The sequence below is a fragment of the Alternaria ethzedia genome (genome assembly GCF_023757985.1).
Source record: "Alternaria ethzedia strain BMP 0044 chromosome Unknown scaffold_3, whole genome shotgun sequence".
Taxonomy (NCBI): domain Eukaryota; kingdom Fungi; phylum Ascomycota; class Dothideomycetes; order Pleosporales; family Pleosporaceae; genus Alternaria; species Alternaria ethzedia.
This window is the reverse complement of record NW_026056196.1, coordinates 429,587-450,975: the sequence shown is the minus strand read 5'-3', so window position 1 is coordinate 450,975 and position 21,389 is coordinate 429,587. Positions and strand designations below refer to the sequence as shown.

The 21,389-nt window shown below is 52.4% G+C and overlaps 11 protein-coding genes across 11 annotated transcripts; 8 read left to right on the top strand and 3 right to left on the bottom strand.

Annotated features, from left to right (window-relative positions):
- Window positions 1-659: 659 nt before the first annotated feature.
- Window positions 660-2,329, top strand: J4E87_001637 (uncharacterized protein; the record flags this gene model as incomplete). Its single annotated transcript, XM_049373279.1, has 3 exons — window positions 660-716; window positions 762-1,317; window positions 1,386-2,329. 3 exons carry the CDS (start codon window positions 660-662, stop codon window positions 2,327-2,329), a joined length of 1,557 nt encoding a protein of 518 aa, XP_049236649.1.
- A 448-nt stretch (window positions 2,330-2,777) lies between these two features.
- On the top strand, window positions 2,778-3,446 carry J4E87_001636 (uncharacterized protein; the record flags this gene model as incomplete). Its single annotated transcript, XM_049373278.1, has 2 exons — window positions 2,778-2,810; window positions 2,874-3,446. 2 exons carry the CDS (start codon window positions 2,778-2,780, stop codon window positions 3,444-3,446), a joined length of 606 nt encoding a protein of 201 aa, XP_049236648.1.
- Window positions 3,447-4,086: 640 nt separating this feature from the next.
- Window positions 4,087-4,879, top strand: J4E87_001635 (uncharacterized protein; the record flags this gene model as incomplete). The annotated part of the gene is made up of 3 exons (XM_049373277.1): window positions 4,087-4,111; window positions 4,157-4,528; window positions 4,599-4,879. 3 exons carry the CDS (start codon window positions 4,087-4,089, stop codon window positions 4,877-4,879), a joined length of 678 nt encoding a protein of 225 aa, XP_049236647.1.
- Window positions 4,880-5,922: 1,043 nt separating this feature from the next.
- Window positions 5,923-6,659, top strand: J4E87_001634 (uncharacterized protein; the record flags this gene model as incomplete). Its single annotated transcript, XM_049373276.1, has 3 exons — window positions 5,923-6,217; window positions 6,283-6,364; window positions 6,479-6,659. 3 exons carry the CDS (start codon window positions 5,923-5,925, stop codon window positions 6,657-6,659), a joined length of 558 nt encoding a protein of 185 aa, XP_049236646.1.
- A 260-nt stretch (window positions 6,660-6,919) lies between these two features.
- Window positions 6,920-8,912, bottom strand: J4E87_001633 (uncharacterized protein; the record flags this gene model as incomplete). The annotated part of the gene is made up of 4 exons (XM_049373275.1): window positions 6,920-7,535; window positions 7,587-7,650; window positions 7,700-7,714; window positions 8,465-8,912. The coding sequence occupies 4 exons, from the start codon at window positions 8,910-8,912 to the stop codon at window positions 6,920-6,922; spliced, it is 1,143 nt and encodes a 380-aa protein (XP_049236645.1).
- Window positions 8,913-9,166: 254 nt separating this feature from the next.
- J4E87_001632 (uncharacterized protein) lies at window positions 9,167-10,310 on the bottom strand (the record flags this gene model as incomplete). Its single annotated transcript, XM_049373274.1, has 2 exons — window positions 9,167-10,183; window positions 10,236-10,310. The coding sequence occupies 2 exons, from the start codon at window positions 10,308-10,310 to the stop codon at window positions 9,167-9,169; spliced, it is 1,092 nt and encodes a 363-aa protein (XP_049236644.1).
- A 1,231-nt stretch (window positions 10,311-11,541) lies between these two features.
- J4E87_001631 (uncharacterized protein) lies at window positions 11,542-12,732 on the top strand (the record flags this gene model as incomplete). The annotated part of the gene is made up of 3 exons (XM_049373273.1): window positions 11,542-11,652; window positions 11,721-11,754; window positions 11,801-12,732. 3 exons carry the CDS (start codon window positions 11,542-11,544, stop codon window positions 12,730-12,732), a joined length of 1,077 nt encoding a protein of 358 aa, XP_049236643.1.
- Window positions 12,733-13,175: 443 nt separating this feature from the next.
- Window positions 13,176-13,555, bottom strand: J4E87_001630 (uncharacterized protein; the record flags this gene model as incomplete). The annotated part of the gene is made up of 2 exons (XM_049373272.1): window positions 13,176-13,285; window positions 13,333-13,555. 2 exons carry the CDS (start codon window positions 13,553-13,555, stop codon window positions 13,176-13,178), a joined length of 333 nt encoding a protein of 110 aa, XP_049236642.1.
- Window positions 13,556-17,782: 4,227 nt separating this feature from the next.
- On the top strand, window positions 17,783-18,879 carry J4E87_001629 (uncharacterized protein; the record flags this gene model as incomplete). The annotated part of the gene is made up of 2 exons (XM_049373271.1): window positions 17,783-17,955; window positions 18,015-18,879. The coding sequence occupies 2 exons, from the start codon at window positions 17,783-17,785 to the stop codon at window positions 18,877-18,879; spliced, it is 1,038 nt and encodes a 345-aa protein (XP_049236641.1).
- A 497-nt stretch (window positions 18,880-19,376) lies between these two features.
- Window positions 19,377-20,602, top strand: J4E87_001628 (uncharacterized protein; the record flags this gene model as incomplete). Its single annotated transcript, XM_049373270.1, has 3 exons — window positions 19,377-19,564; window positions 19,627-19,864; window positions 19,916-20,602. 3 exons carry the CDS (start codon window positions 19,377-19,379, stop codon window positions 20,600-20,602), a joined length of 1,113 nt encoding a protein of 370 aa, XP_049236640.1.
- A 282-nt stretch (window positions 20,603-20,884) lies between these two features.
- J4E87_001627 (uncharacterized protein) lies at window positions 20,885-21,318 on the top strand (the record flags this gene model as incomplete). The annotated part of the gene is made up of 2 exons (XM_049373269.1): window positions 20,885-21,108; window positions 21,237-21,318. The coding sequence occupies 2 exons, from the start codon at window positions 20,885-20,887 to the stop codon at window positions 21,316-21,318; spliced, it is 306 nt and encodes a 101-aa protein (XP_049236639.1).
- Between the last annotated feature and the right edge of the window lie 71 nt (window positions 21,319-21,389).

The following is a 21,389-nucleotide window of genomic DNA, read 5'->3' as shown; positions in this document are numbered from 1 at the left end:
GTGGCACTGTGACCACGCTATAGGCGACCACGTCCGGACCAGTCTTCATCGATACAATGCAACTCGTCTTGCTTACTGTGCTACGCTCACGATTCAAGCTTGATCATGTCATTGCTGTGCGCGAGTCGCATGCATCGGCCATACGCTCATTCGCTAGCTCCGACTGTGGAAACCTGCGCGGGGTCAACATGCGGGCAGGCGGGGCGCCCACGCTGCATCACGCTAAAGCATATCCAACCCCAAGCATGGAAGTTTGCCCTCCTCACAGAAGGCGTGATCATTTTTTGCATGTCGGCAATATCTGCAAAGACGCCTCAGTGGAATGACAGATGCTGTGAAACACGACAATCTGGTTTCTGGGGCCTCGCGGTTAGTCGGCTAGAATTGTCAGACGCTTTTGGCAAGTCTTCTTGACAGCTCTGCATATATGGCGTCGGATATGCTTTGGCGAGCTGCTGCCGCTATGGCAGCGACGGATGACTACGCGTTGTAGTGCATGTAGCGTCATGGTCACAGGGATCCGTCGGCTTTGGTATATCTCAACCGTCGTGCTGTTCGTGTCCCGTTCAGCCTTGCTGCATTTGGGTCGGCTTGGTTGTTGCTTTCTGTTCTTTCCGACTCTTCGTTACAAGAACACTGAATAGAGACCGAACCTCACCATGGGTTTCGTAGACGAGGATCGCGTTCGCCTGATCGCGATCTGGGCACCCGCTGCAGTACGTCTTTCAGCTCTCCTCTTGACATTGATCTGATAAGTCCAGTTCGTCGCATACGTAGTCTTGACAGCAATCTACAACCTCACACTTCACCCTCTTGCCAAATATCCTGGCCCGCTGTTATGGCGCATCTCGCCCATTCCCTCGATAATCTCCCTGTTACGCGGTCGCATCGCCTTCGACTACAAGGTCCACCACGACAAATATGGGCCCGTAGTGCGCGTCATGCCCAATGAACTTTCCTTCAACACAGCAAAAGCATGGGACGATATTTACGGACATCGAGTTGGGCTTGCGAACATGGACAAAGATCCTATCCACGTCGGTGCTGTGGAAGCTATTCCAGGCGCGACGAATTTGACCATGGCTCCTGATATCCACCATGCAAGGCAGAGGAGAGCGCTAGCGCATGCGTTCAGCAAGCAAGCTCTGCTCGAACAGCAGTATATCTTGAAGGGATATGTAAACTTGTTTGTGGACAGGCTGAGGGAAAAGGCGCATAAGGGGGAGGCAGCGAATATGGTTTCGTGGTTCAACTTTTGCACCTTTGACATCATTGGCGATCTCAGTTTTGGCGAACCGTTCGGATGTCTACGCGAAGGTACGTTCTACGCACAAAACGATAAACGCAACATCTCTATTGAACCCATACTAACACTCATGTTTCAGGCGAAGGTTCTGAGTCCGCAAACTGGGTAGTCCTAATCTACGAAGCCATCAAGTCCGGCGCAATCGAACAAGCAACTCGCCGCTTTGCTAAGCCCGGGTCGCTCGCACAGAAATTCCTCATGTGGTGCATACCCACTGTCGTCCGCGAACGCCGTTTCCGCCATCTGCGCAACTCGACCGAGAAGACTGTGAAGAGACTGAACCAGAAAGACAACGATCACCGCGACTTCATCTGGTACATTCTGAAACAGCGAGAGAAGAAGAACGAGGTCAGCGACGACGAGGTGATCATGAACGCAGCTTTGTTCATCGTGGCGGGCAGTGAAACTACTGCAACGGAGCTCTGTGGACTGACGAACTACCTCTTGAGAAATCCGGTAATCTTCAAGAAGTTGAAAGACGAGTTGAGAAGCGCGGTCAAGACTGAAGAGGACATCAACATGGACGTCTTGGGTAGCCTACCATACATGAACGCTTGCATCGAGGAGGGCCTTCGCATCTTCCCTCCAGTACCCGTCGGCCTCCTCCGCACAGTACCCAAAGGCGGTTCACTAATCGACGGCCACGCCGTACCCGAAAACACCTCAGTCTGCGTCAGTTCCTGGAGCGCATCGCACTCAGCTGCCAACTTCGCGCAACCGGACACTTTCATCCCCGAACGCTTCCTCGACACCCCAGAGTCCAAAGCACAATTTGCTGGCGACTCCAAGAAAGCGGCGCAACCCTTCTCGACTGGACCAAGAGGATGCATTGGCAGAAATCTGACGTATGTCGAGTTGAGGCTGATTCTGGGTGCGTTTTTGTGGAACTTTGATGTTGAGTTTGCGGATAGAGCGCCGCTTTGGGATCCGAAGGATGAGTTCAAGGGGCTGAAGGCGTACAATACTTGGGAGAAGAGTCCGTTGATGGTTAAATTGACGGATGTGAGGAAGACGCCTGCTTAGAGGGTTTGGCATGCGGCAGCGCAACAACGTCTTGTGGTAGTATACGGGTCTCTATATTAGATAGGAAGACCTAAGCTTCGTGCTACTCCATCTTGTTCCTGATTGTCCATGAGAAGTTCTCTTGAATGAGAAGTATCGTCAATGCAAGAACCACCAGCCCGGGGGATTATCCACTCAGCGTGTCCACGTGACCTCGTGATAGCGCGACGCGGGGCCCGGGGCTGGCTTAGCTCCGAATCTCCTACGTCAGCGTTCACAATCGGCAGCAGCTTGACATCAACAGTCACCACCGATGCACAGACACCCGATTTCTCTACTTGCAAAACAATTACCGACCTCTGCTAAACCCAGTTACCGAGCCATACCGCGACTGCGCATTTCGACTACACAGCACAGCCTTCTCCCACGCACCTTCCACACCCGCGCACCACTCTGCGCAGCCTACAACATGCCGCAAGATCCAAAGATCGTCAAAGTAGAGGTAAGTTCAAACTGTACGATATAAATGTTATATGTGACTGACTGCGTACGTCTACTTCTATAGCCACTTCCTGCTAGCGAGGCAAAGTGGATCGAGTTCCAGAAGATCTCATGGCAGGATCAAACTGGCAAAGACCGCGTATGGGAAGCCGCGGCACGCAAGACTCGAGGCAAGGCAGGCGTCGACGCCGTCGCCATCACCACAATCATCCGCCACCCCTCGCGGCCGCCTTCCACCATCATCATCCTGCAGTACCGCCCGCCCGTCAATGCCGTCTGCGTCGAGCTTCCCGCCGGTCTAGTTGACGAGAAGGAGTCACCTAGCGAGGCCAGCGTACGAGAGCTACACGAGGAGACTGGATACAAGGGCAAGCTAGCATTCATCAGCCCCACCATCGTCTCCGATCCTGGTCTAAGCACTGCGAATATGCAATTAGCCATGGTTGAAGTCAACTTGAAGGAAGGCGACGCGGAGCCCGAGCAGGCGCTGGATGATGGCGAGTTCATCGAGAGGGTCGTGGTGCCAATCGACGAGCTGTACGACCGCTTGGTCAAGTACGATCAAGAGGGCAAGACAGTAGATGCGAGGCTTTGGCATTGGGCTGCGGGATGGAACGCCGCGAAGACGATGTTGTGATAGAGCCTGCCTGGGCCTGGGCGCAGTCCCGTCACCAACTCCATCGATGACTTCCTCGTGGCGCGATGTTATGTGCAGGTAAACGATCCCCTCAAGCGCGTCATCAGCGGTCTGACCTTCGAGGCTTCATGGTCACATCAAGGCGCGGTATTGCCACGGGGCTGGTAACTTGCTCACAGATTACGCCGCTTGTGGGTAATATCAAACGAACACCCAATATTCGAGACCACTTGGCACCCGTGATCAAAGAACGTGCTCTTTACCTAACTCAAAATGGCCTTTATCGCCTTTCGTTTTCTGCTCACTCGTTTCCGCGACGAACGCTCTCGGTTCCTTGGCTTCTTTTCGTCATTCCGCCAGCTAACACCGCCTCCTGGTTCACACGTGCGATTATCGCAAGAGTCACCTGGGTCTTTGGTCGCTATGACGGTAAGAGCGCGCTGTAACAGTGCCAGTAGCGTGCACTCAATGGCGCATATAAGCTGCGAACTTCTTCGTTCCTTCTCTTCTACACCAGCTCCGACTTCCCTGACCAGTGATTTCTCCCGAAAGCTATTCCTATATACAGTACTCGATCTTATCTCTCTTTCTCACATATCAGATCTCCTAGATCCTCTCCGATCTACCTATCATCGACACGATGCATTCCTCCAGTTACTTCACTGGTAAGTTGCCCCATGAAGTCTTCAAGCTCGACTGATCGTGGATAGTTGCACTCAGCTTCCTTACTGTGTTTACCAACGCCGCTCCGACTGATTTCAAGACCCAAGACATGTCCAAGGACTGGACCCATGTCTTCTCCCCTGAGCACTTCATGTCCTCACTGATCGAGCCCGGCTCCTCGATGGCGTCTATATCCGTGCCTAGTTGGATCGGCATGGGTGACCCAGACATTCCTCAGATTCGAGGTGAACTTCGGAACCACTGTCCCTTCTCAGTCTGGGCTCGTCTATCTATCGCTGCCAACAACTCCTTTGGGGTGCCCTGCGACCATGCTGGGGAGACCCAGATGGTGGAAGTACTACCAGGCCATAGGTACAAGGCGCCCTTCCCGTGTCAGCTGAACCAGTGTGGTCACAACAGTACGTATTTCCTATTTCATGTCCTAATCTTCCTCATTACCTGCAATTGCTTCTGCTAATACACACCCAGTCAAGGTCGCCTACCATCCCGAGGATCGCAACGTCTACCAGATCGAGTACTCCCTGGACCCCCATGACGGCCGTATGTGGTATAATCTCTCTGCCGAGGACGGTGCGCCATTCCAGGATGTTGAGCGCTACCTCGCTGGCTTCGGCCCCACATGTCCTTTCGTTCACTGCGCGCCTGGCCAGTACGGTAAAGATCCGGTCCATGGATGCGACTGGCCGATCCAGCCTGTCTGCGCTACTATCGGTAGCGTTGTCGGAGTGCTTTGTGGTAGGCTGGAGTAGGTTGGCGGGTATGACGGTCGTTGTTGACTTGGAGCCGAGGATATTGATTGAGTGTTCGCGAACTATATAGACTTGGATATCAGAGGGCTTTTGTATGGCATTTGGCAAATGCGCAACATGAGCTAGATAGATATGCTGCGAGACACTCCGGCGTTCATCTATTAATCATCAATAACCTATCACCATGCACATCTTCGTTGTCCTGCACTCACAGTGATCATTGAGTCCATTGCTGCATTTTTTGTGGTGGAGAAGCTTGCCACGTATAGGCTGTACCAAGCATATGGAGTTAACCACAAAGTCAAAGACACCTCATGCATGACCTGTCCAACCGCCGAAATGACTTGGGAACGACAAAAGTGCTCGGTCCTTCAATTGCTCAACCCACTGAATAGTACTCCCCATCGGATCTCTTGGGACGGCAGTCTCATACTCTCATCTTGCTCGGCTCGAATGAAAACAATACATAGATCATGCGTTTCATTCCACACTTCCTCCGCAATTAGTTAGAAACGCCTCATCGATGCCAGCGTGTTTGCACCGCCTGAACTCATCTACATGAGCTCCTTGACTGACAGTTTGACCGCTGATGTATCTAGACCGCCTATCGAACACTGCATGTCCTGATCCAACTCCAAACACTCGGTCGCTCACGTCTTTGGTTCTGAGCTTGGCATCGTCTCCGCATCTCGACCGGTGCTGCTCAAGATGCGCGGCTAAGAAAGGAGATGAAGAGATGACATGAGGCACATAAAGCGCTCTTGCTACTACTCAGAATGATAAGAGTGCGCTTTTGACTCAGACTACGGTCTGGTCCTGATTAGGTCACCCACCTTCCTCACCTTCACCTTGCAAAACTTGGACTGCATCTTTTGGGAAATAGCGCCCCTCCGCTCCTTCCTCACCTTCACCTCTCACTTCGAAGCAATCTTGCGAGTAAAACCGCCCCTCCATCCAAAACAATCTTTCTCTCTCCAACCCCATCCAGCGTCAAGCAAAACACAAACATACAACTTCTCGTCAACCCCCAAAAGCTCACCATCATGTACATCCTCGCCGTTCTTTTCCTGACCCTCGTCTCGGTTCTTTCCCTCACCAACGCGACCGTCATTCCCAACTTCCCTGACAGCGCTCCTTCCATCCACCTGGTCCTCAACAACAACTGCGGCTTCGATGTCTGGGTCCGCCAGGGCGTCGCCGCTGAACCCGGGTCGCGCATGGGCCAGGGCGAGAACTGCGGTCCGATGAGTGCCAAGGACACAGAGGAAGTCAAGGTCAGCGCGGGCCAGAAGTTCATCACGCCTGTGCCTATTCTTGAGGATAGCTGTGGACACTCTGGTAAGTGAAAATTGCGGAGCTGAGAGACAGTTTCGATGAGAAGTATCGCTAATTCATGGGAATAGTCAAGGTCGCCCGCAAGCCAGCGGATTGGCAGACGGTCTATCAATACCAGATGACTTGGGCTAAGGAAGATCACAAGATCTGGTAAGTTAGTTTTTCTCCCTTCTTCTTCTCACCAAGAACTGTCTTTCCCACACCTTGACTGCCTCTTTGTACCGACCTCAAGCCTTCCCAAATTTGATGCTAATACCTCTGCAGGTACCAACTTTCTTGCATGAACGGAAACCCTTTCACCGACGTCGTCCGCCAGATCGGTGGTCCCTACGACTCCACCTGCCCGCTCTTCCGCTGCGAGGCTGGTAACAATGGTAGCCAGTGCGATTACCCCCTCATGGCCAACTGCGCTACTGTCGGCGACGTCGTGGGTTACCTCTGCTAGATCGAGCAGATGACGGAGAAGACCTGAGGAAGAGAAGGCTCCGGCAGAGAACAAAAGCACTGCATTTGTGTGTGTACATACGGGACATCATGAAGATGGTGCTGAATGGTACACGGAGATTCGACTGAATTAGCCATGAGCTCTTATGAGTCATGGTCTTCTTGTCTGGATCTTTAGTTTACTGAACCCAATTGATCTATCTCGCCCTGACTCTTCTCCTTTCTGCTGTCCAAGTCTCTTCAACCACATGCATGCATGCCCTAGTTGTTCGCCGTCTTATCGTTGTAATAATGCACAGTCTGATCAGCGCACCCACTCGGCGTCTGATACAAGTAATTCCCCAAATTGATATACAACTTCTGCCCAGTACACACATACCACGCACTCTTATTCGGCCGATTAACACCCGCAACACTCCACTGCAGATCATCGCCACCCCACGCAAACGTACCGTACGTGTTCTTGCTCTCCGAGAAACTGACAGCGAGAGACATGCCGTTGATGGAGCGCTCTTCAGACACTACAGCATAGAGAAGCTTGACAGGCTCGCCGGGCGCGGAGACGAGTTGGACCAGCTGGCCGCTGACGACCTGGAACTGGCCTGCTGTTGTGTAGTCGCCGAGGAGGGCGGGGCCGGTCGAGTAGAGGGGGTTCGTTTGGAAGTATTTGTGGAAGTTGGGGGCTGCGACTCCGCGGATCCAGTAGTAGCCGCTTTGGAGTGTCTTGCCTGGGCCGGTGCCGGCGGGGGTGCTGGTGGTGGTTGGTGCACTTGGTGAGACTGTTGTTGATGTTGGTATCGGCACGGTTGAGAGTGTAGACGCAGATGTAGGTGCAGGTGCAGGCGCAGCACCAGGTTGGCATTGAGAGTAGTAGTCACTGAAGAGTCAGCACCGGTGCACGAGGCATTAATGGGATTCAGCTTCTTACTTGATCTTGACGCAGCCAGCACTTGAGCTGCATGCTGTCTCTCCAGACCAGTTCGTACCACCACCTAGTCTTCCATTAGTGAATGAGCTCGAGCTGCTTTGTGGTGAGCATACACTGCTGCCAATCCCCTACAGCCGCATGAGTAGTGCTCGCTAGCAGGGCCAGCAGAGTCGTGATCGAGCAACGCATGATGAGGCAAGGTATGGCAACTGCTTCAGATGGATAGCTAACTGTTCGTCTTCTCGGGAATAGACCATATTGATGTACAATCCCGCTACCATATATCTTCCATCCTCATTCCAGAACGCTACCACATGATGCCAGATATAGTGCTCGTGCTGGATATGATTCGGACCGTGGTCGCCGCGTAAAGTGGTTAAAGTACCCTAGGGCGACAAGCGAGCACCAAAACCCGGGAGCGAGGCTGAACTTGCAATATGCTTGTGCGACGCCAAATTGCTTAATCAATATACTGGTGTCCAAGTGGCTAACACCCGATCCTTGTGACTGCAGCCGATGCAGGGATTGCCGACCGAGCCTGTGAATCCGGGTACAGCTCATATCGCGTACAACAGAGGCTTGCTCGGAAGTCCTTCTCGAAGTCTGAACAGTCGGTCTGGTCGCCCTCCTAAAGTCTGAGCGCGAAGTGTGGCAGTATGATATCCCATTGTTTCGCGACAGTGCGACACGGACAATCCATCCAGTCACCGGCTCGCGCGTATGATATGAGGCTCGTCGCGTGTGCGTAGGCTTGCTCTTGTTCGTTGCGCGATCGTTCGAAGGCTATGCGTGTACCACGAGTGGCCATCCCGGCGTTTAGACCTGGACAAAAGCATCTGCATCATCTTCCTCTCCTCAGTCCACCTCAGCGACGCCACTAATAGGCTCCGGTCGCGACGAAAACACAATCTTGTACTTCACCACCTCCACAATCTCCAACTCCTCATCTTTCGCACCATCCTCGTCCCCCAGACCACTCATCTCCACATCCTCGACATCCATCTTTTCCCTCTTGCGCATGACACCAAGCGGTTTGGGCAGCTTCTTGCACTCGCCCGTCATGCGCTGGCCCTTGCCCACGTACATGTAGACGCGCTTCATCCATTTCGTATCGCTCGGGTCGTTAATAGCGGGATTGTAGTGTGGGAAGACGAGTTTGCCGACTTGTGTGGAGGCCACGGAGGCTGCAGGCGGGGGGAAGTGGATTGTGCCCTGGATTTCGATGAGGGCAAGGCCCGAGGGTGTGTGGAGGAGCTGTGGAAGGGGGTTCTCGGCGCGTGGGGATGTTGCGGAAGCGGAAGGGAGATGGATCGGTACCGACGGCATCGCGGAGAGTTGATCGGGGCTTAGGTGGGAATTGAAGGAGCACCGTGGAGTAGGTGGGGGTTGTGTATTTGTGGTGTTGGGGCAGGATAATCCCCGCCGGCGAAAACTACGCGACGCGCTGAGATGTGGTGGGGCGAGCGCGCGCGATGGGCAGGAATGACGACACCAAGTGCGCAATAGTTTCGTCAAAATTCATCATTATTCATAGATATCTATTATGTACTAGAAGGCAACCACACTGCTCTTGCAGCTATCTAAGCCCTCTTGCCGAAGACCTTGTCGAAGCCAGTCAGGGTAAGCCTGTACTTGACGTTGTCGTTCTTGTACACGCGCTCAACAGCCTCCTTGATGCCCTCTTCGCTGAGCTGGATCTCCTGTACCCAACTCTTGATGTTCTGCTTGGATGCAAGCTGGAACATCTCCTCCATCTCGGGCCTGTTTCCGATGTGGGACGCGCCCATGTAGCAGCCGTTGGGTGCGAAGATCTGGGCGGGCATGGCAGGGAGCGGGTTGTCAGGGAAGCCGACCATGTGGAAGGTACCGTTGACCTTGAGGATGGAGAAGTATTCGGAGAGATCGAACTTGTCAGTCGCATCAGCGGTGTTGATGACGAAGTCGAACTGGAACTTCCATGGCTCAGCCCAGCCCTTGTCCTTGGTGACGATGAAGTCCTTAGCACCCATCTTCATCGCATCCTCCTTCTTGTTGGGAGAGTGCGAGATGACGTAGGTGTCGGCGCCCATAGCTACGGACCAAAGGACACCGAAGTGACCAAGTCCTCCAAGTCCGATGATACCGACCTTCTTGCCGGGGCCAGCTCCTAACCTCTTCAAAGGCGAGTATGTGGTGAGACCAGCGCACAGCATGGGCGCTGCGAGGGCAGTGTCGAGGTTGTCTGGGATCTTGAAGACGAAGTACTCGTGGCCACGGATATGGCTGGAGTATCCACCCTGTGCGACGGTGCCGTCGTTGTGCTTAGCACCGTATGTGTCGACTTGGTTGGGGCAGTAGTTCTCCTGGTCGTTCTTGCATTGGTCGCAAGTAAGGTCGGCGCCAATCTGAGCACCAATACCGGCGCGGTCTCCAACCTTGACCCTGGTGACCTTGTCGCCGACCTTGACGACCTTGCCGATAACCTCGTGTCCTACGCAGAGGGGTAGAGGGAGTTCCTCGCCCCATCCTCCAGTGATGGTGTGGACATCTGAAGCGCAGACACCGCACGCGTCAATGGCAATGTCGACGTCGTACTCCTCAAACTTCTTGAGAGGAAGCTGGGAAATTGTTAGTACAGCTATCAATTGGAAGATTGGATTATTGACTAACCTCCTGGCGCTTGAATGTGCTCCAGTTCTTGATGTCGGTCACCGCGAAGGCGTCGGTAGTCTCTGGGTAAGGCATTGTTGCGTTTGGGTTTGAATTGGAGTATGGGAAATGTTGTTGGGGATGTGAGAGAGATGATGGAGGGGCAGGTGTTGAGGGGCATGCACACGTATTTCAAGCATCGGTCAATCCCCCGCCAGCTGTTAGAGTCGGCCCACGGTCACAATGGCGTCTCGTCCAGTGAGGTCATAACAGTGGACGAGAACGAGAGGGTACCCGCCGTTGAGGCTCCTGCTGCTCCCTGATTGGGCAGGCCTACAGCCACGAGCGCGTTGTCGCTATGGCGCGCATTGTACCTTTTTCTTGACCGTCACTGACGCGTCAATGATCGCGACTTTATCCGTCACATCGGAGTTCTGCCAACGGTCTCGAGGGCTAGATCGCAAACCATGCCCTGTCGCGCTGGCTAATCCACGCTATACGCGTCTGGTCGTTCCGACCGGACCGAGTAACAGGGGGTTCGTCAATGCGCTTGTATAACTCCTGTCGTCTTCGTTACAAGTCCAGATATTGTTTGTAAGAATGTCGCATTCGAGCGCCGGCGAATTCAGCGAAGGCGATGACAGATTTTCCGAGCTCGATCCAAACGGGGAAAGTACGACGACGTAGCTGTTCCGAGTGCCGAGCGTCATGCTTTAGTTGCCGACGTCATAACCCGGGCCTCGCCCCCCTATGCCCTTCATCTCTCATCGGTAGGCATAACTAGAATTTATTTTGCTTTTGTCGGTTCCTGTAGCGTCGACCAATGAATGCGCATCCAGGAGGACAGGCTGCGAGTCCAGGATTCTGTACGTGGGTGCACCAAGCTAGTCCTCAGTGGCACGCGGCTCTTATACCCCTAGGTACTCCCACAACGGCATGTACATGAGCCGAGCTGATATGGATGAGCTCGTCCAGAACTTGGTTCCTCCACTGCAAATCGGTTGGCGTTATCAAGCTTCCGGCCATTTGCCATGCCACCTGGTACCCCGCATCGTGAATGCGGGGTGATGAACCGGAGGCTTACCCTTTTGGGCATTCCGTGATCTTGGGCAGCAGGTGCACACATGCGCTTGCCAGTAGGAACAGACCGAAGCCAACGGACTGACCGAGTCCGGGGAAATGAGCGCGACGTCTGTTTGTCGGCCATGGAAGGAGCCAAACCACTTGCGCCACCTTGACCAAGTACTTCTGTCCTTCTCTTATCCTCCGCCATCTTTCAAGTCACTCTCAAATACGCTTGTGATAGTGTGAACCCGATTCAATCATAATGGCCGCCGCGGCAGATGACAACTCGATGAACGCGCTGCGATTCCATGGGCAACATGATCTGCGATACGAGAGGATTCCGATACCCCAAGTCAAAGCAGGGCAAGTCAAAGTAAAACCGGCATGGGTGGGAATTTGCGGATCAGGTATGGTCCCAGTTGCAGAACTTGAGACAGCGAGACTGACGTTGCTTTATACCTCCACGAATATTTGGGTATGTACTTGAATGACGAACATGCGCTCCATAGCTGAGCACCTAGGTGGCGCGAATCTCTGCCCTACCACGCCCCACCCAATCACCGGCGAAACGGTTCCACTAACCTTCGGCCATGAATTCAGTGGCACGGTAGAGGAAGTTGGCGAGGGTGTTACTGACTACAAAGCCGGTGACAGAGTTGTCATTCAGCCCATCATCTACGACGACACCTGCGGCGCCTGCGAGGAAGGTCTGCAAAATTGCTGCTGGTCCAACGGCTTCATTGGTCTGTCTGGCTGGGGAGGTGGCCTTGCGGATCACATCGTCGTCCCAACCTCTACCCTATATCATCTCCCTGACAATGTTCCACTCGAGATCGGTGCGCTCGTCGAGCCCCTCGCTGTCGGTTGGCACGCAGTCAAGATCAGTCCTTTCAAGAAAGACGACGTCGCATTGGTTTTGGGAGGTGGGCCCATCGGTATATCAACAATCCTAGCCCTGAAGGCGAAAGGCTGCGATCGGATCATCGTCTCAGAAGTGAGCAGAAAGAGACAGGAGTTTGCGAGAAAGTTCGGAGCGCACTACATCATCGACCCCACCAAGGAAGACCTTGCCAAGCGCTGTCGCGAACTCACCGGAGGTAAGGGTGTACATGTAGTCTACGACTGTGCCGGCGTCCAGGCTGCTCTCAACCAGGCCGTACATGCGACCCGCGCTCGAGGCTGCATCGTCAACATTGCCATATGGGAGAAGCCTTGCACCATCTTCACCAACGACTTCAACTTCAAGGAGCGAACCTACATGGGCATTGCAACTTATGAGATTGGCGACTTTCAGGAAGTGATTGATGCACTGAGCAGGGGAGACATGGATCCGAAAGAGATGATCACCCAGAGGATTGCTCTTACCGAAGTTGAAGAGAAGGGCTTTAAGAGCCTCATCAACGACAAGGACAACCAGGTCAAGATTCTGGTGGAGGTTGGTGGAGGCGCATAGATGAATGGCTCGGAAGCTGGCAGATAATTTCCCACGCGACCAAAGTCCCATGAGGAGAGATCTGCAGTCTCTTGATGAGATACAAAATCTCTGATCATTCCATACGGACTTATCACTGCTTGGTTTCTTACTGTCTGAGAGTTACCTCGCCGGTGAGCGGGTGGTGGGCCTAATTTGCCCAAGGTAGCATTACAATCACATTTTCTCAACTCTTCATCATCACTGGGGATTCGAACAAGGCCGAAATAGCGTCTATAGTATGATTTGAATGAGTCCGACACACTCTCGTTATGTGTTGAACTAACAAGAAGCAGCGTTGTTAAATCTAAGAAGCAAAGGGTCTAGCGGTAAAGACTGTGATTTGATATCCACCACTGCCGTTGCCGGCTACCATCTACCGATGTCACCCGCCATGTTCAACCCTATCGACTCCTCATGATCGTCTAGCAGGTGATCTTGTACGAGTTCTTAGGGCCATACGCCTCACAAACACCGACTTCGCCGAACACCTCTGGGGCTTCATCTGTGCAGTCGAAAGATGTGTGCAGATTGACTATCGGCAAAGATTAGCGAAGTCGTATTCCTGGTATAGGAACTTACTCTTGCAGTTGGGGTTAGCAGCTTCGGTAATGATGAGACTCTTGTTGCCGTCGTAGATGCTGATGCACCTGTTGGCGGGGAGGTTGGTTGAGCCCTCAATCAGACATCCGGATGCGGTGCTGCAGGCGGCGCACGTCGAGATCGTGAATGAGAGGGTACCCTGTGTGGCGCTGGATGCGACGAATACAGAAGCGAGGGCAAGGAAGGTAGTTGAGAGCTGCATGTTGAAGATAGTGGGAAGTTTTGGCGTCGAGGAGAGGGATAATTTGTGGATTTAGGAGAAGAATTGGTTGGAGAGAAGATGATTCTCGAGCTCACAGTGAGGCATTCTTATACAAAGCATGAGGTTGTGGATTACATGATCGGGTTATTTTGCCAACCGATAACATCTTACTGATATTATTGCCCTGTGAGAATGCTGATGCTCGCTATGGACCCGTCTCATGACCAAGAACGCGTACGCAGGCACGCTCTGTTAGGCCGTGTTACGGCGGTGACAGCACGAAGAGAGGCTTTGTTGGGCTTTAGTACGATTAAGGATAGACCACGAGGTACACACGGCGAGCTATTGGTGAACGGGCGTATATACAGTAAGCATACACGACTTTTGACTTGCCACTTCAATCTTACATCTCTCTTTTAGCAAGCGTCGGCTCGAGGCGACTAGTCCTGCCCGTGTGTTGGTCTCACTACTCCTTTGTTAGCAGGTAGAAGTATTTTGTGCACGTGAGGTGGCCAGATCGTGGCTGTCATTTCGCGCCACGATCAAAACATCGATCTATTTACCCTCGTGGCAGCCTCCCATGATCACGTCGCAAGAGATTCACAAGTTAATTGCGTGAGAAACGCTCCGTCAATATGAGTAGGCAGGTCTTCGTCGAACCTCATGCGCGCAAACAGATCGGAGACGCCCTGTATTGTAGAAATATATAAACCCGTCCTGTCATGTGTTGAACGAACAGCGAGCAGTGGTAAGAAACGGAGACGCGAGGAACATCGCACGTCGCTGACGGAAAAGCGTGTACTGCAGATACCTCGTAGATATCATATCCCTACTTGAGACATGCCAGGCGGCTTAACATGTGATCTTGAAGCTGTTCGATGGAATCTTGCTTTCGCAAACCCCACCGTTGTCCTTGTGCACCTCCGGTGTTCCTCCGCAGTTGAACTCAGGGTAGAGATTGACTGCACAACACGTTAGCCCGACCTTCGCCAGAAGAGATGCGTCCGCCTTCGTTACCTTGGCAAGACGGGATTGTTGCGTCGTAAGTCTTGATGGTGGTACTTCCATTCCACATGGTGATGCAAAGGTCCGGTGGAAGGTTGGATCGGGTGTTGACAGAACAGAACGTGCCCGGCACCGGGGTGCACTCAGTGCAGTTCCATGTTGTGAAGGTGACGCTGTCGTACGCGGCAGCCGTGGCAGCCAGAGCGATGCCTGAGAGAAGAGTCGAGGTGGAGAAATGCATGTTTGAAGGGGTTGTTGGGGTACTTTCTTTATCTGGGCTGTAGGGTGAATGGTGTTGTACGAGCCTATCTCCAGCAGATTGCTGCTCTTATACATCGTAGTAGGATACAAGGCATCCCGTCACAAGTTGGCCAAGCAGCCACGAGTGTGCTACAGCGGTTCGATGCCCAGAATAATCCCGCGCCGTCCATTGCCCGAATGCGACGATAGCAACAAAGACCCTGCATGTCAGGGCTGTTGACACCAACTGACGATAGTCCATGCTTTGAGAGGGCAGGTAGTCTTGATTTTGGCTTGGGCGCGGCGTATACGTGACTATCGTGGGAAAGACATCCATGGAACAAAGAAGTATGACTAACGATTGACATTGCTGATGCCAACTGTGATCTACGCGGATTTCCCTACGACCGAAAGATGACACGGGGTATCATGGAGAGCATTGGCGGTGTTGGTGGCGATGATCTCTGGAGGTGAGATTTTGGTGGCTGGTCTCTACCCATCCATACTGAGTTTCATTGGCCGTCGCAAGTCTTTCCACATTTTCCATTTGACTATGATGTTTGCCGTGCACGTTTGCTATAGATTGTAGAAGCCTGTCTGGTAGTTCAGCAATATTATGTAAACCGCAAACAGCTCTTGAGCTTAGTAGAAAGCGCAGATCGGGAGTAAAACATGGCCTAGTATACATAAGTATGCATATATCGCCATTGAGGATCCTGGCCGCACACAAAAATCTGATGACGAATCTATGCGGTAGGCTGAGCCGCGCCCTAGGTCGAAAGAGACGGATAGTCGGCCTATGGTTGAGGTTATGGTTCAAATTCGACGCGTCCTCTTCACGCTTGGGCGAGATGGCGCATGCGCAGTCCCTGATAGAGATGCGATTGCCTGGTAGAGAGCGATTGCCCGAGACAGAAGCGTCATGACATAGTATTGGCTGCAACAGCACTAGAAGTCAGACGCCATAGCGCGAGTGCACTAGCTATCATGATGACGGTCGGGAGAAGTCGAGAAGACGGAGGCTGGGAGCCCTCGTCCAGACGCGTCGACAGGGGCGCCAAGACGCTAGACCATATGCGTCATCCTGACCCCCACAGGCCTTGTCGAAGTCTCATAGCCCAGCTCAGCACTTACGAGCTTCAGACACTGTTGGATTCATGCCGACCGCCACGAAATGTTGGCTGACGCTCTAGTTAAGATCCTGCAATCTCTTAGAGTAAGTCTCAGTAGCACATGCGTGGCAACTTCAGGTGCCGGGTTGGCCGTTCATGCCGGTCATTCCGCAGTTCTCGGCTATCAGTACATTGCAGACAATAAGAACAGAATCACTGACCCAGCTCTATACATTAGCTACTCTTACCAAACTAGTCGACGGGAATATGGGATTCGGCAGGACTCTCTTAACGCGTATGCTTGAGAACAGGGAGCAGATGACTGGTGCTACTGGAAGGTTGCAAAGGAGCTGAAGTAATTCGAGGAGTCAGAAGAGCCCTCAGAAGCACGTTATGCCGAGACGTAGCTCCTATAGCAATGCCGACAGTGAAGGTAAAGTTCATTGAAGTGTTCGTGGAAGGTGCACGTGGAGGATGTGGGCTGCCGTTCCCGAAGTGGTGTAGTGCGCGAAGTTTGACGCGTCTCTTCACAACGTCAGAGCTTCAAACCTCACCACATCCTCCTCGTCCACTCCATATATCGCGAATCTCTATCTTTTCCGTGTCTCTCACCCACAAATATCTTGCGAATTCATTTCATGCCTCATGGATATGCTAGAATTTGTCTCTATCACTGTTGTCAAGTCTCCCTATTGTCTTGCTATTGTCTAAATGCCCGTGATAATACGCGCTGCCTCACCAGGGAAGTCCCTCTGAGAGGTCTTCGCATCGACTATTATCATTTCTTTACATCATGCATTGCCTCATTACTTTATGTCTCCATCAAGTTATTGCGAAAGGAGTCGTCTGCTTTCTTATCTCTCTGTTAGGATTCGCACATCCATAAGCCTCGTCGCAAGCAAATTTCAGCGTCCAATTTCTTCCTTCAAGCCTCCACCTGACCCATGCATTGCACTTATCGCCTACGGTGTTCACTCGGCTGCCACTGAAGCAATCCTCATCTGACGAGGTTTGGGGAAAGCCCCACGGCTCTTTTTAAGAGCACGGGAGTGACGTCTTGGTCGCGCGTCACATGGCGATGAACGATAGGGAAACGGCGCATACCTTGCAGGACGGAGTAGTTCAAGCCTGGTCTTGCGCTTAGCGCTTCATATCAGGCAGCCGCGCTGATACCGCTATTGTGGGGTCGTTTGCCCTGAGTGAGAGCGGAGTCGCGCCCGCTTACCACGCACATTTATCAACACAGCGATATCAAATTTGCATCTAGATATTGAGAATTGGACTTACCATGGGTATATAATTGCTACAATTTGAGAGTAATACAATTATTCCGTAAAGCCTGCCTCGTGTCGCAGGTTGGTACACACCATTAGTTAAGTGTCCCCCCCAAAATGAAAAACCTCGCTGACTATCCACGTTCGAGCCCAGGTCCAACCACTCAGCCCTTAGTTTGCAACACCGAGTTGCATTCTTTGGGCTGAGTGGTGACCTGGGAGCAGAAATACGTGTTTCTCTCTCAAGTCAGGACCTGGGCATTAAACCCCACCTTACCTTAATACTCTTCGGAGTTCTTAAAACCAATACATACACCCTAGATATGGATCTGGGAACAAGACACCGGTGTATCTTCTTTTTTGCCCTTTCTTTTTGCCCAGCTAAGCGAAGTGAAGGCATCGCAAATAGGCAGCTACCGTGTTCCCTTCACTATGTTACCCACCCTCTCACCTGCCGACTACCCGCTCACTCACCTTCCTACTATCTCTCTACCTTAGTGTTCCCGCTAGCCTGTATCTTCTGGAAACAAATATCCTCCGCGACACCTTTCCCCCCAACACACCCTGCTAGCTTCCTACAACATCTATTCCTGGAGATGTCTAACCCTGCAGCTCTTGTCAGACGTGTCGGCGAGCCTTCTGAGTACCAGCTCCTGCGTGAGGTACTTCGCCGCAAACTCATCAAGGTCTCACCGGCTCTCTATCCTAATATCACGCTCGACCAGATCCTCGCTGCGAATGGCGTCAACAACATGTATCCCTATCAAGAGTAAGCATTATCGCATTCCCCGAGATGTGGTCGTGGAGAGCGCTGACAATTCCTGCTAGTCATCCGCTTGCCATGCAAGTCAACATGGGCGCCACCTTAGCAGGCGTGCTTTTCCGTCGCGGAGAAGTGAAGTACAACATCAAGAACCGCGTCCCGATGGGCCAATGGGGCTTTGAGACCGCCTTGGCCTACTTCTGCAGCAACAGCAACGACAACATCAGCTTCTCAAGTTACTTTCGACAGACCCGCGCTCGCCTTTACCTCGCCGCGTACGCCAAATACGAGAACAGGGCCACGAACGTCCAGAAGGTCTACATGCTCGCCTGCGCTGAAGAGAACGGAAACAAGCGCATCCAAGATCGCGGCTTCAAGCCAACACATTATCGCGAGCGTTTCATCCACGAGCTGCTACAAAACCCCAAAGACTTCGATATCTGCACGCAGAACCGCAACAAGGCTATCTTGAAGGACATGCGTCAGCTAGTCGAGTCCTGGAAGTCCATTGAAGCCAATTTCGACCCTCACAACGTCCGTCACCAGAAGCTGGCTGAGATTGGACCGGCTCTCATCGAGTTCTTCGAAGCTGAACACATAGTCAAGGATGACAAACCGGATAGTATTTCTGGCGTCAGCCCTACCAGTGTCATCGAGATCGATGTGACCAAGTACCAGCCCTTCACCGCCGACTATCGCATCTTGACGGGACTCTTGAAAGCTATGCAGGGTTTTCGTACCTACGAGACTGTGGACATCTTAGTTGTGGACGACATCGCTGATGGGCTCGATGGTCTGAAGGTTTCCAATGACATCGGAATGGATGTCACCCCGGTTGAGGGCCCAGCTCGACCTGTCTTGCATGTCCTGACTATGCCGGAGGTCGATCTTTCACGCCTCGGTGACGTTATCACACTAAACTTCGATTGAGCAGCATTTTGGTTCTCTACGACACTGTTTGGGCGGATAACAGACTATGGAGATAGATTTGGCGTCGATACATATTCGGCGACAGTAGGTCTAGCATTTCAGCTTGTTGGTAGATCTTCACGGTACTGGATAGGCAGATTTCGTCCGCTGGCCAGCTTGCTAAGAGTCATTCCCAACTGCCGTAGTTACGAATGAAACGCACACGCTGGAAGTGTTGCGTGTACACCATGGCTACTTTGATTATCCTTATCTTCGTCTCACATGTACTCCGTCGTGTTGGCCATCCAATATTAAGGCGTGTTGTCGCATTTTACAACCGCGTAGCCCGGGTTCTCCGCTTTCCCGATGGACTCTGTCCAGTTTCATCCCGTGACTCCGCCCAATGTTTGCTTCATCGCGTCATTTACTCCCCTAAGGTCTTAGTCAGTCGCGTAAAGTGCGCTCTCCGCGTTCTCTTCACTGCGATCGACACTGTCCGCTTGCACTCCGCCACCAACATGGACGACAACACCGAAGATATCGAGAACATGTCGCAGAACTTGACACCTGAAGATATGACGGCGCTTGAAGAGCTTCTCCGCCGCAAGACCGACAGGGTACCTAACGGCCTCCGCGCCCAGCAGACGCTACCGCTCGAAACCATTCTCTCTCCTTCCCCGCAGCAACAGTACTTTCCCTATGAAGTGTAAGTCTTATTCCGTGTTCATAAGTCCATTCAACAACTTGTTCATACTAACGAATCCATAGCGCTGCTGTCGCAGAAGGCGCGACATTTGCCGGTCAGCTCAAGCACCGCGGCGCTATCGCGCGGGCAATGCAATCGTTCACCCCCATGTCAGAATGGCCAGTTCAAACCATACTCGCCTACTTCACTTCCAACGTCAATCGTCATATGTGCTTCTCCCGCTACCTCAAGCAAACGCGTGTTCGGCTATTGGTCAATCTGGTGTCACTGCTCAACAAGACTGACACACCCATGATGGCGGTATGTCTTCTCGAGACCTTAGGCTATCACTTCACTAACGCCGTTCTACAGGCTTACACACTAGCCTGCATGGAATACGTCCAGCATCCCAGTCTCGGCGCCCAGTTCGACCCCGCGAATCCCACAAAGCACCAGTTCGCCTTCGTTCACATGCTGAAAGACAACCCCGACGATTTTATCGTACTCAGCGGTGACTCACGCAACGAATATGTCCGAGCGAAGCTGACTACATACCTCACCGAAGCACGCAATGCGTGTCCAGATTGGACTCAAGTACCTCCCCCGACACGCGCCTTGTTCGACTTCTGCTTTAAAGGCGGTCAAGATCAGATGAATGAAATGGCGCAGAAGGTGCTGACTAAGAAGAGGAAGAGGGGAAAGAAGAAGACTACGCCGTCGGTACCGCAGGGCGATGTGCCGTTTGTGTATAAACGTGTACTGCCGTCGCTGTTCGAGTATGACGACAGTAGGATCAAGAAGTTGTGTGCTGGGAATGCGTTGCTAGAGGGACTGATTGAGGGGATGCCTGGTGTGAGGGTGTTGGGTGAGGGTGATGGTGCTAAGGGTGAAGAATACAAAGAAGCTGTTGAGGGCGGCGAAGAACTCAAGGTATCTGGAGTGGAGGAGCCAGGTGAGGGGTTTGAGAAGGGCTTGGATGAAATGGTAAAGGAGGGAGGTGGTGCTAAGGCTATGGCGAGTGTGGACTTGACATCGTGGTATGACTGGAAAAACGTGTAGAGATAGGTATGCCTGGCACTCCTCAAGCCACTTTAAGTGTTTGGCGGAACTGTTGGGTAGAAGCTTTTCCATCTACATAGGTTTATGAGACCATTGCCTACCCTCAATACCTTCCACGAGTACTTCTCGGGTTTATCGAAAGGTAGATGTCATCAACGCATCACTTATATGTTGTCATCGTCGTTACCTCTTGAATTGGCGCTGGGGGCATTCTACTCAAAGCCCTCGCGCATCTAAGAGCACAGTAAGATAAGTGCTCCGCTTTAGAGTTGAGTCGTCGACATGCACGTAGCCCGCAACATCGGCTCGCAAGCGACGCTAATCGACACTGGCGATCTGAGCGACTTCAACGTCATGAGCTTGGACGAGCCTGACAAGTCGTATGAGGACGACATCGAGGAATTGTACGTGGATGGCGATGAAGATGAGATGGACATCGATGAAGGCATTTGCATTCTTGATAGCGCTGATCTGGACTTGTGGGTGAAGAGGGCTGAGTCTGGTATGTAGATATCCGGGTATGCGTTGCTCCCTTCAGGGTACTTTGGGTGCTTCGGTGGCTCATTATGAGGGTGTTTGCCGCCTACATAGGCTTGTGAGGACATATATCTTGCTCTGTACACTTGGTGAATAGTTTCCGGGTCAGGCATACAGTAGACGAAATGGCTCAGTACACAAGTAAGCCTGGCATCCTCCAAAACACTATCATCTTCTAAGATTGCTCTTCATCAAAGCTCTTGCAGTCTACATACGTTTTCGACTACATCATCCACCCTTCGCATCCTAA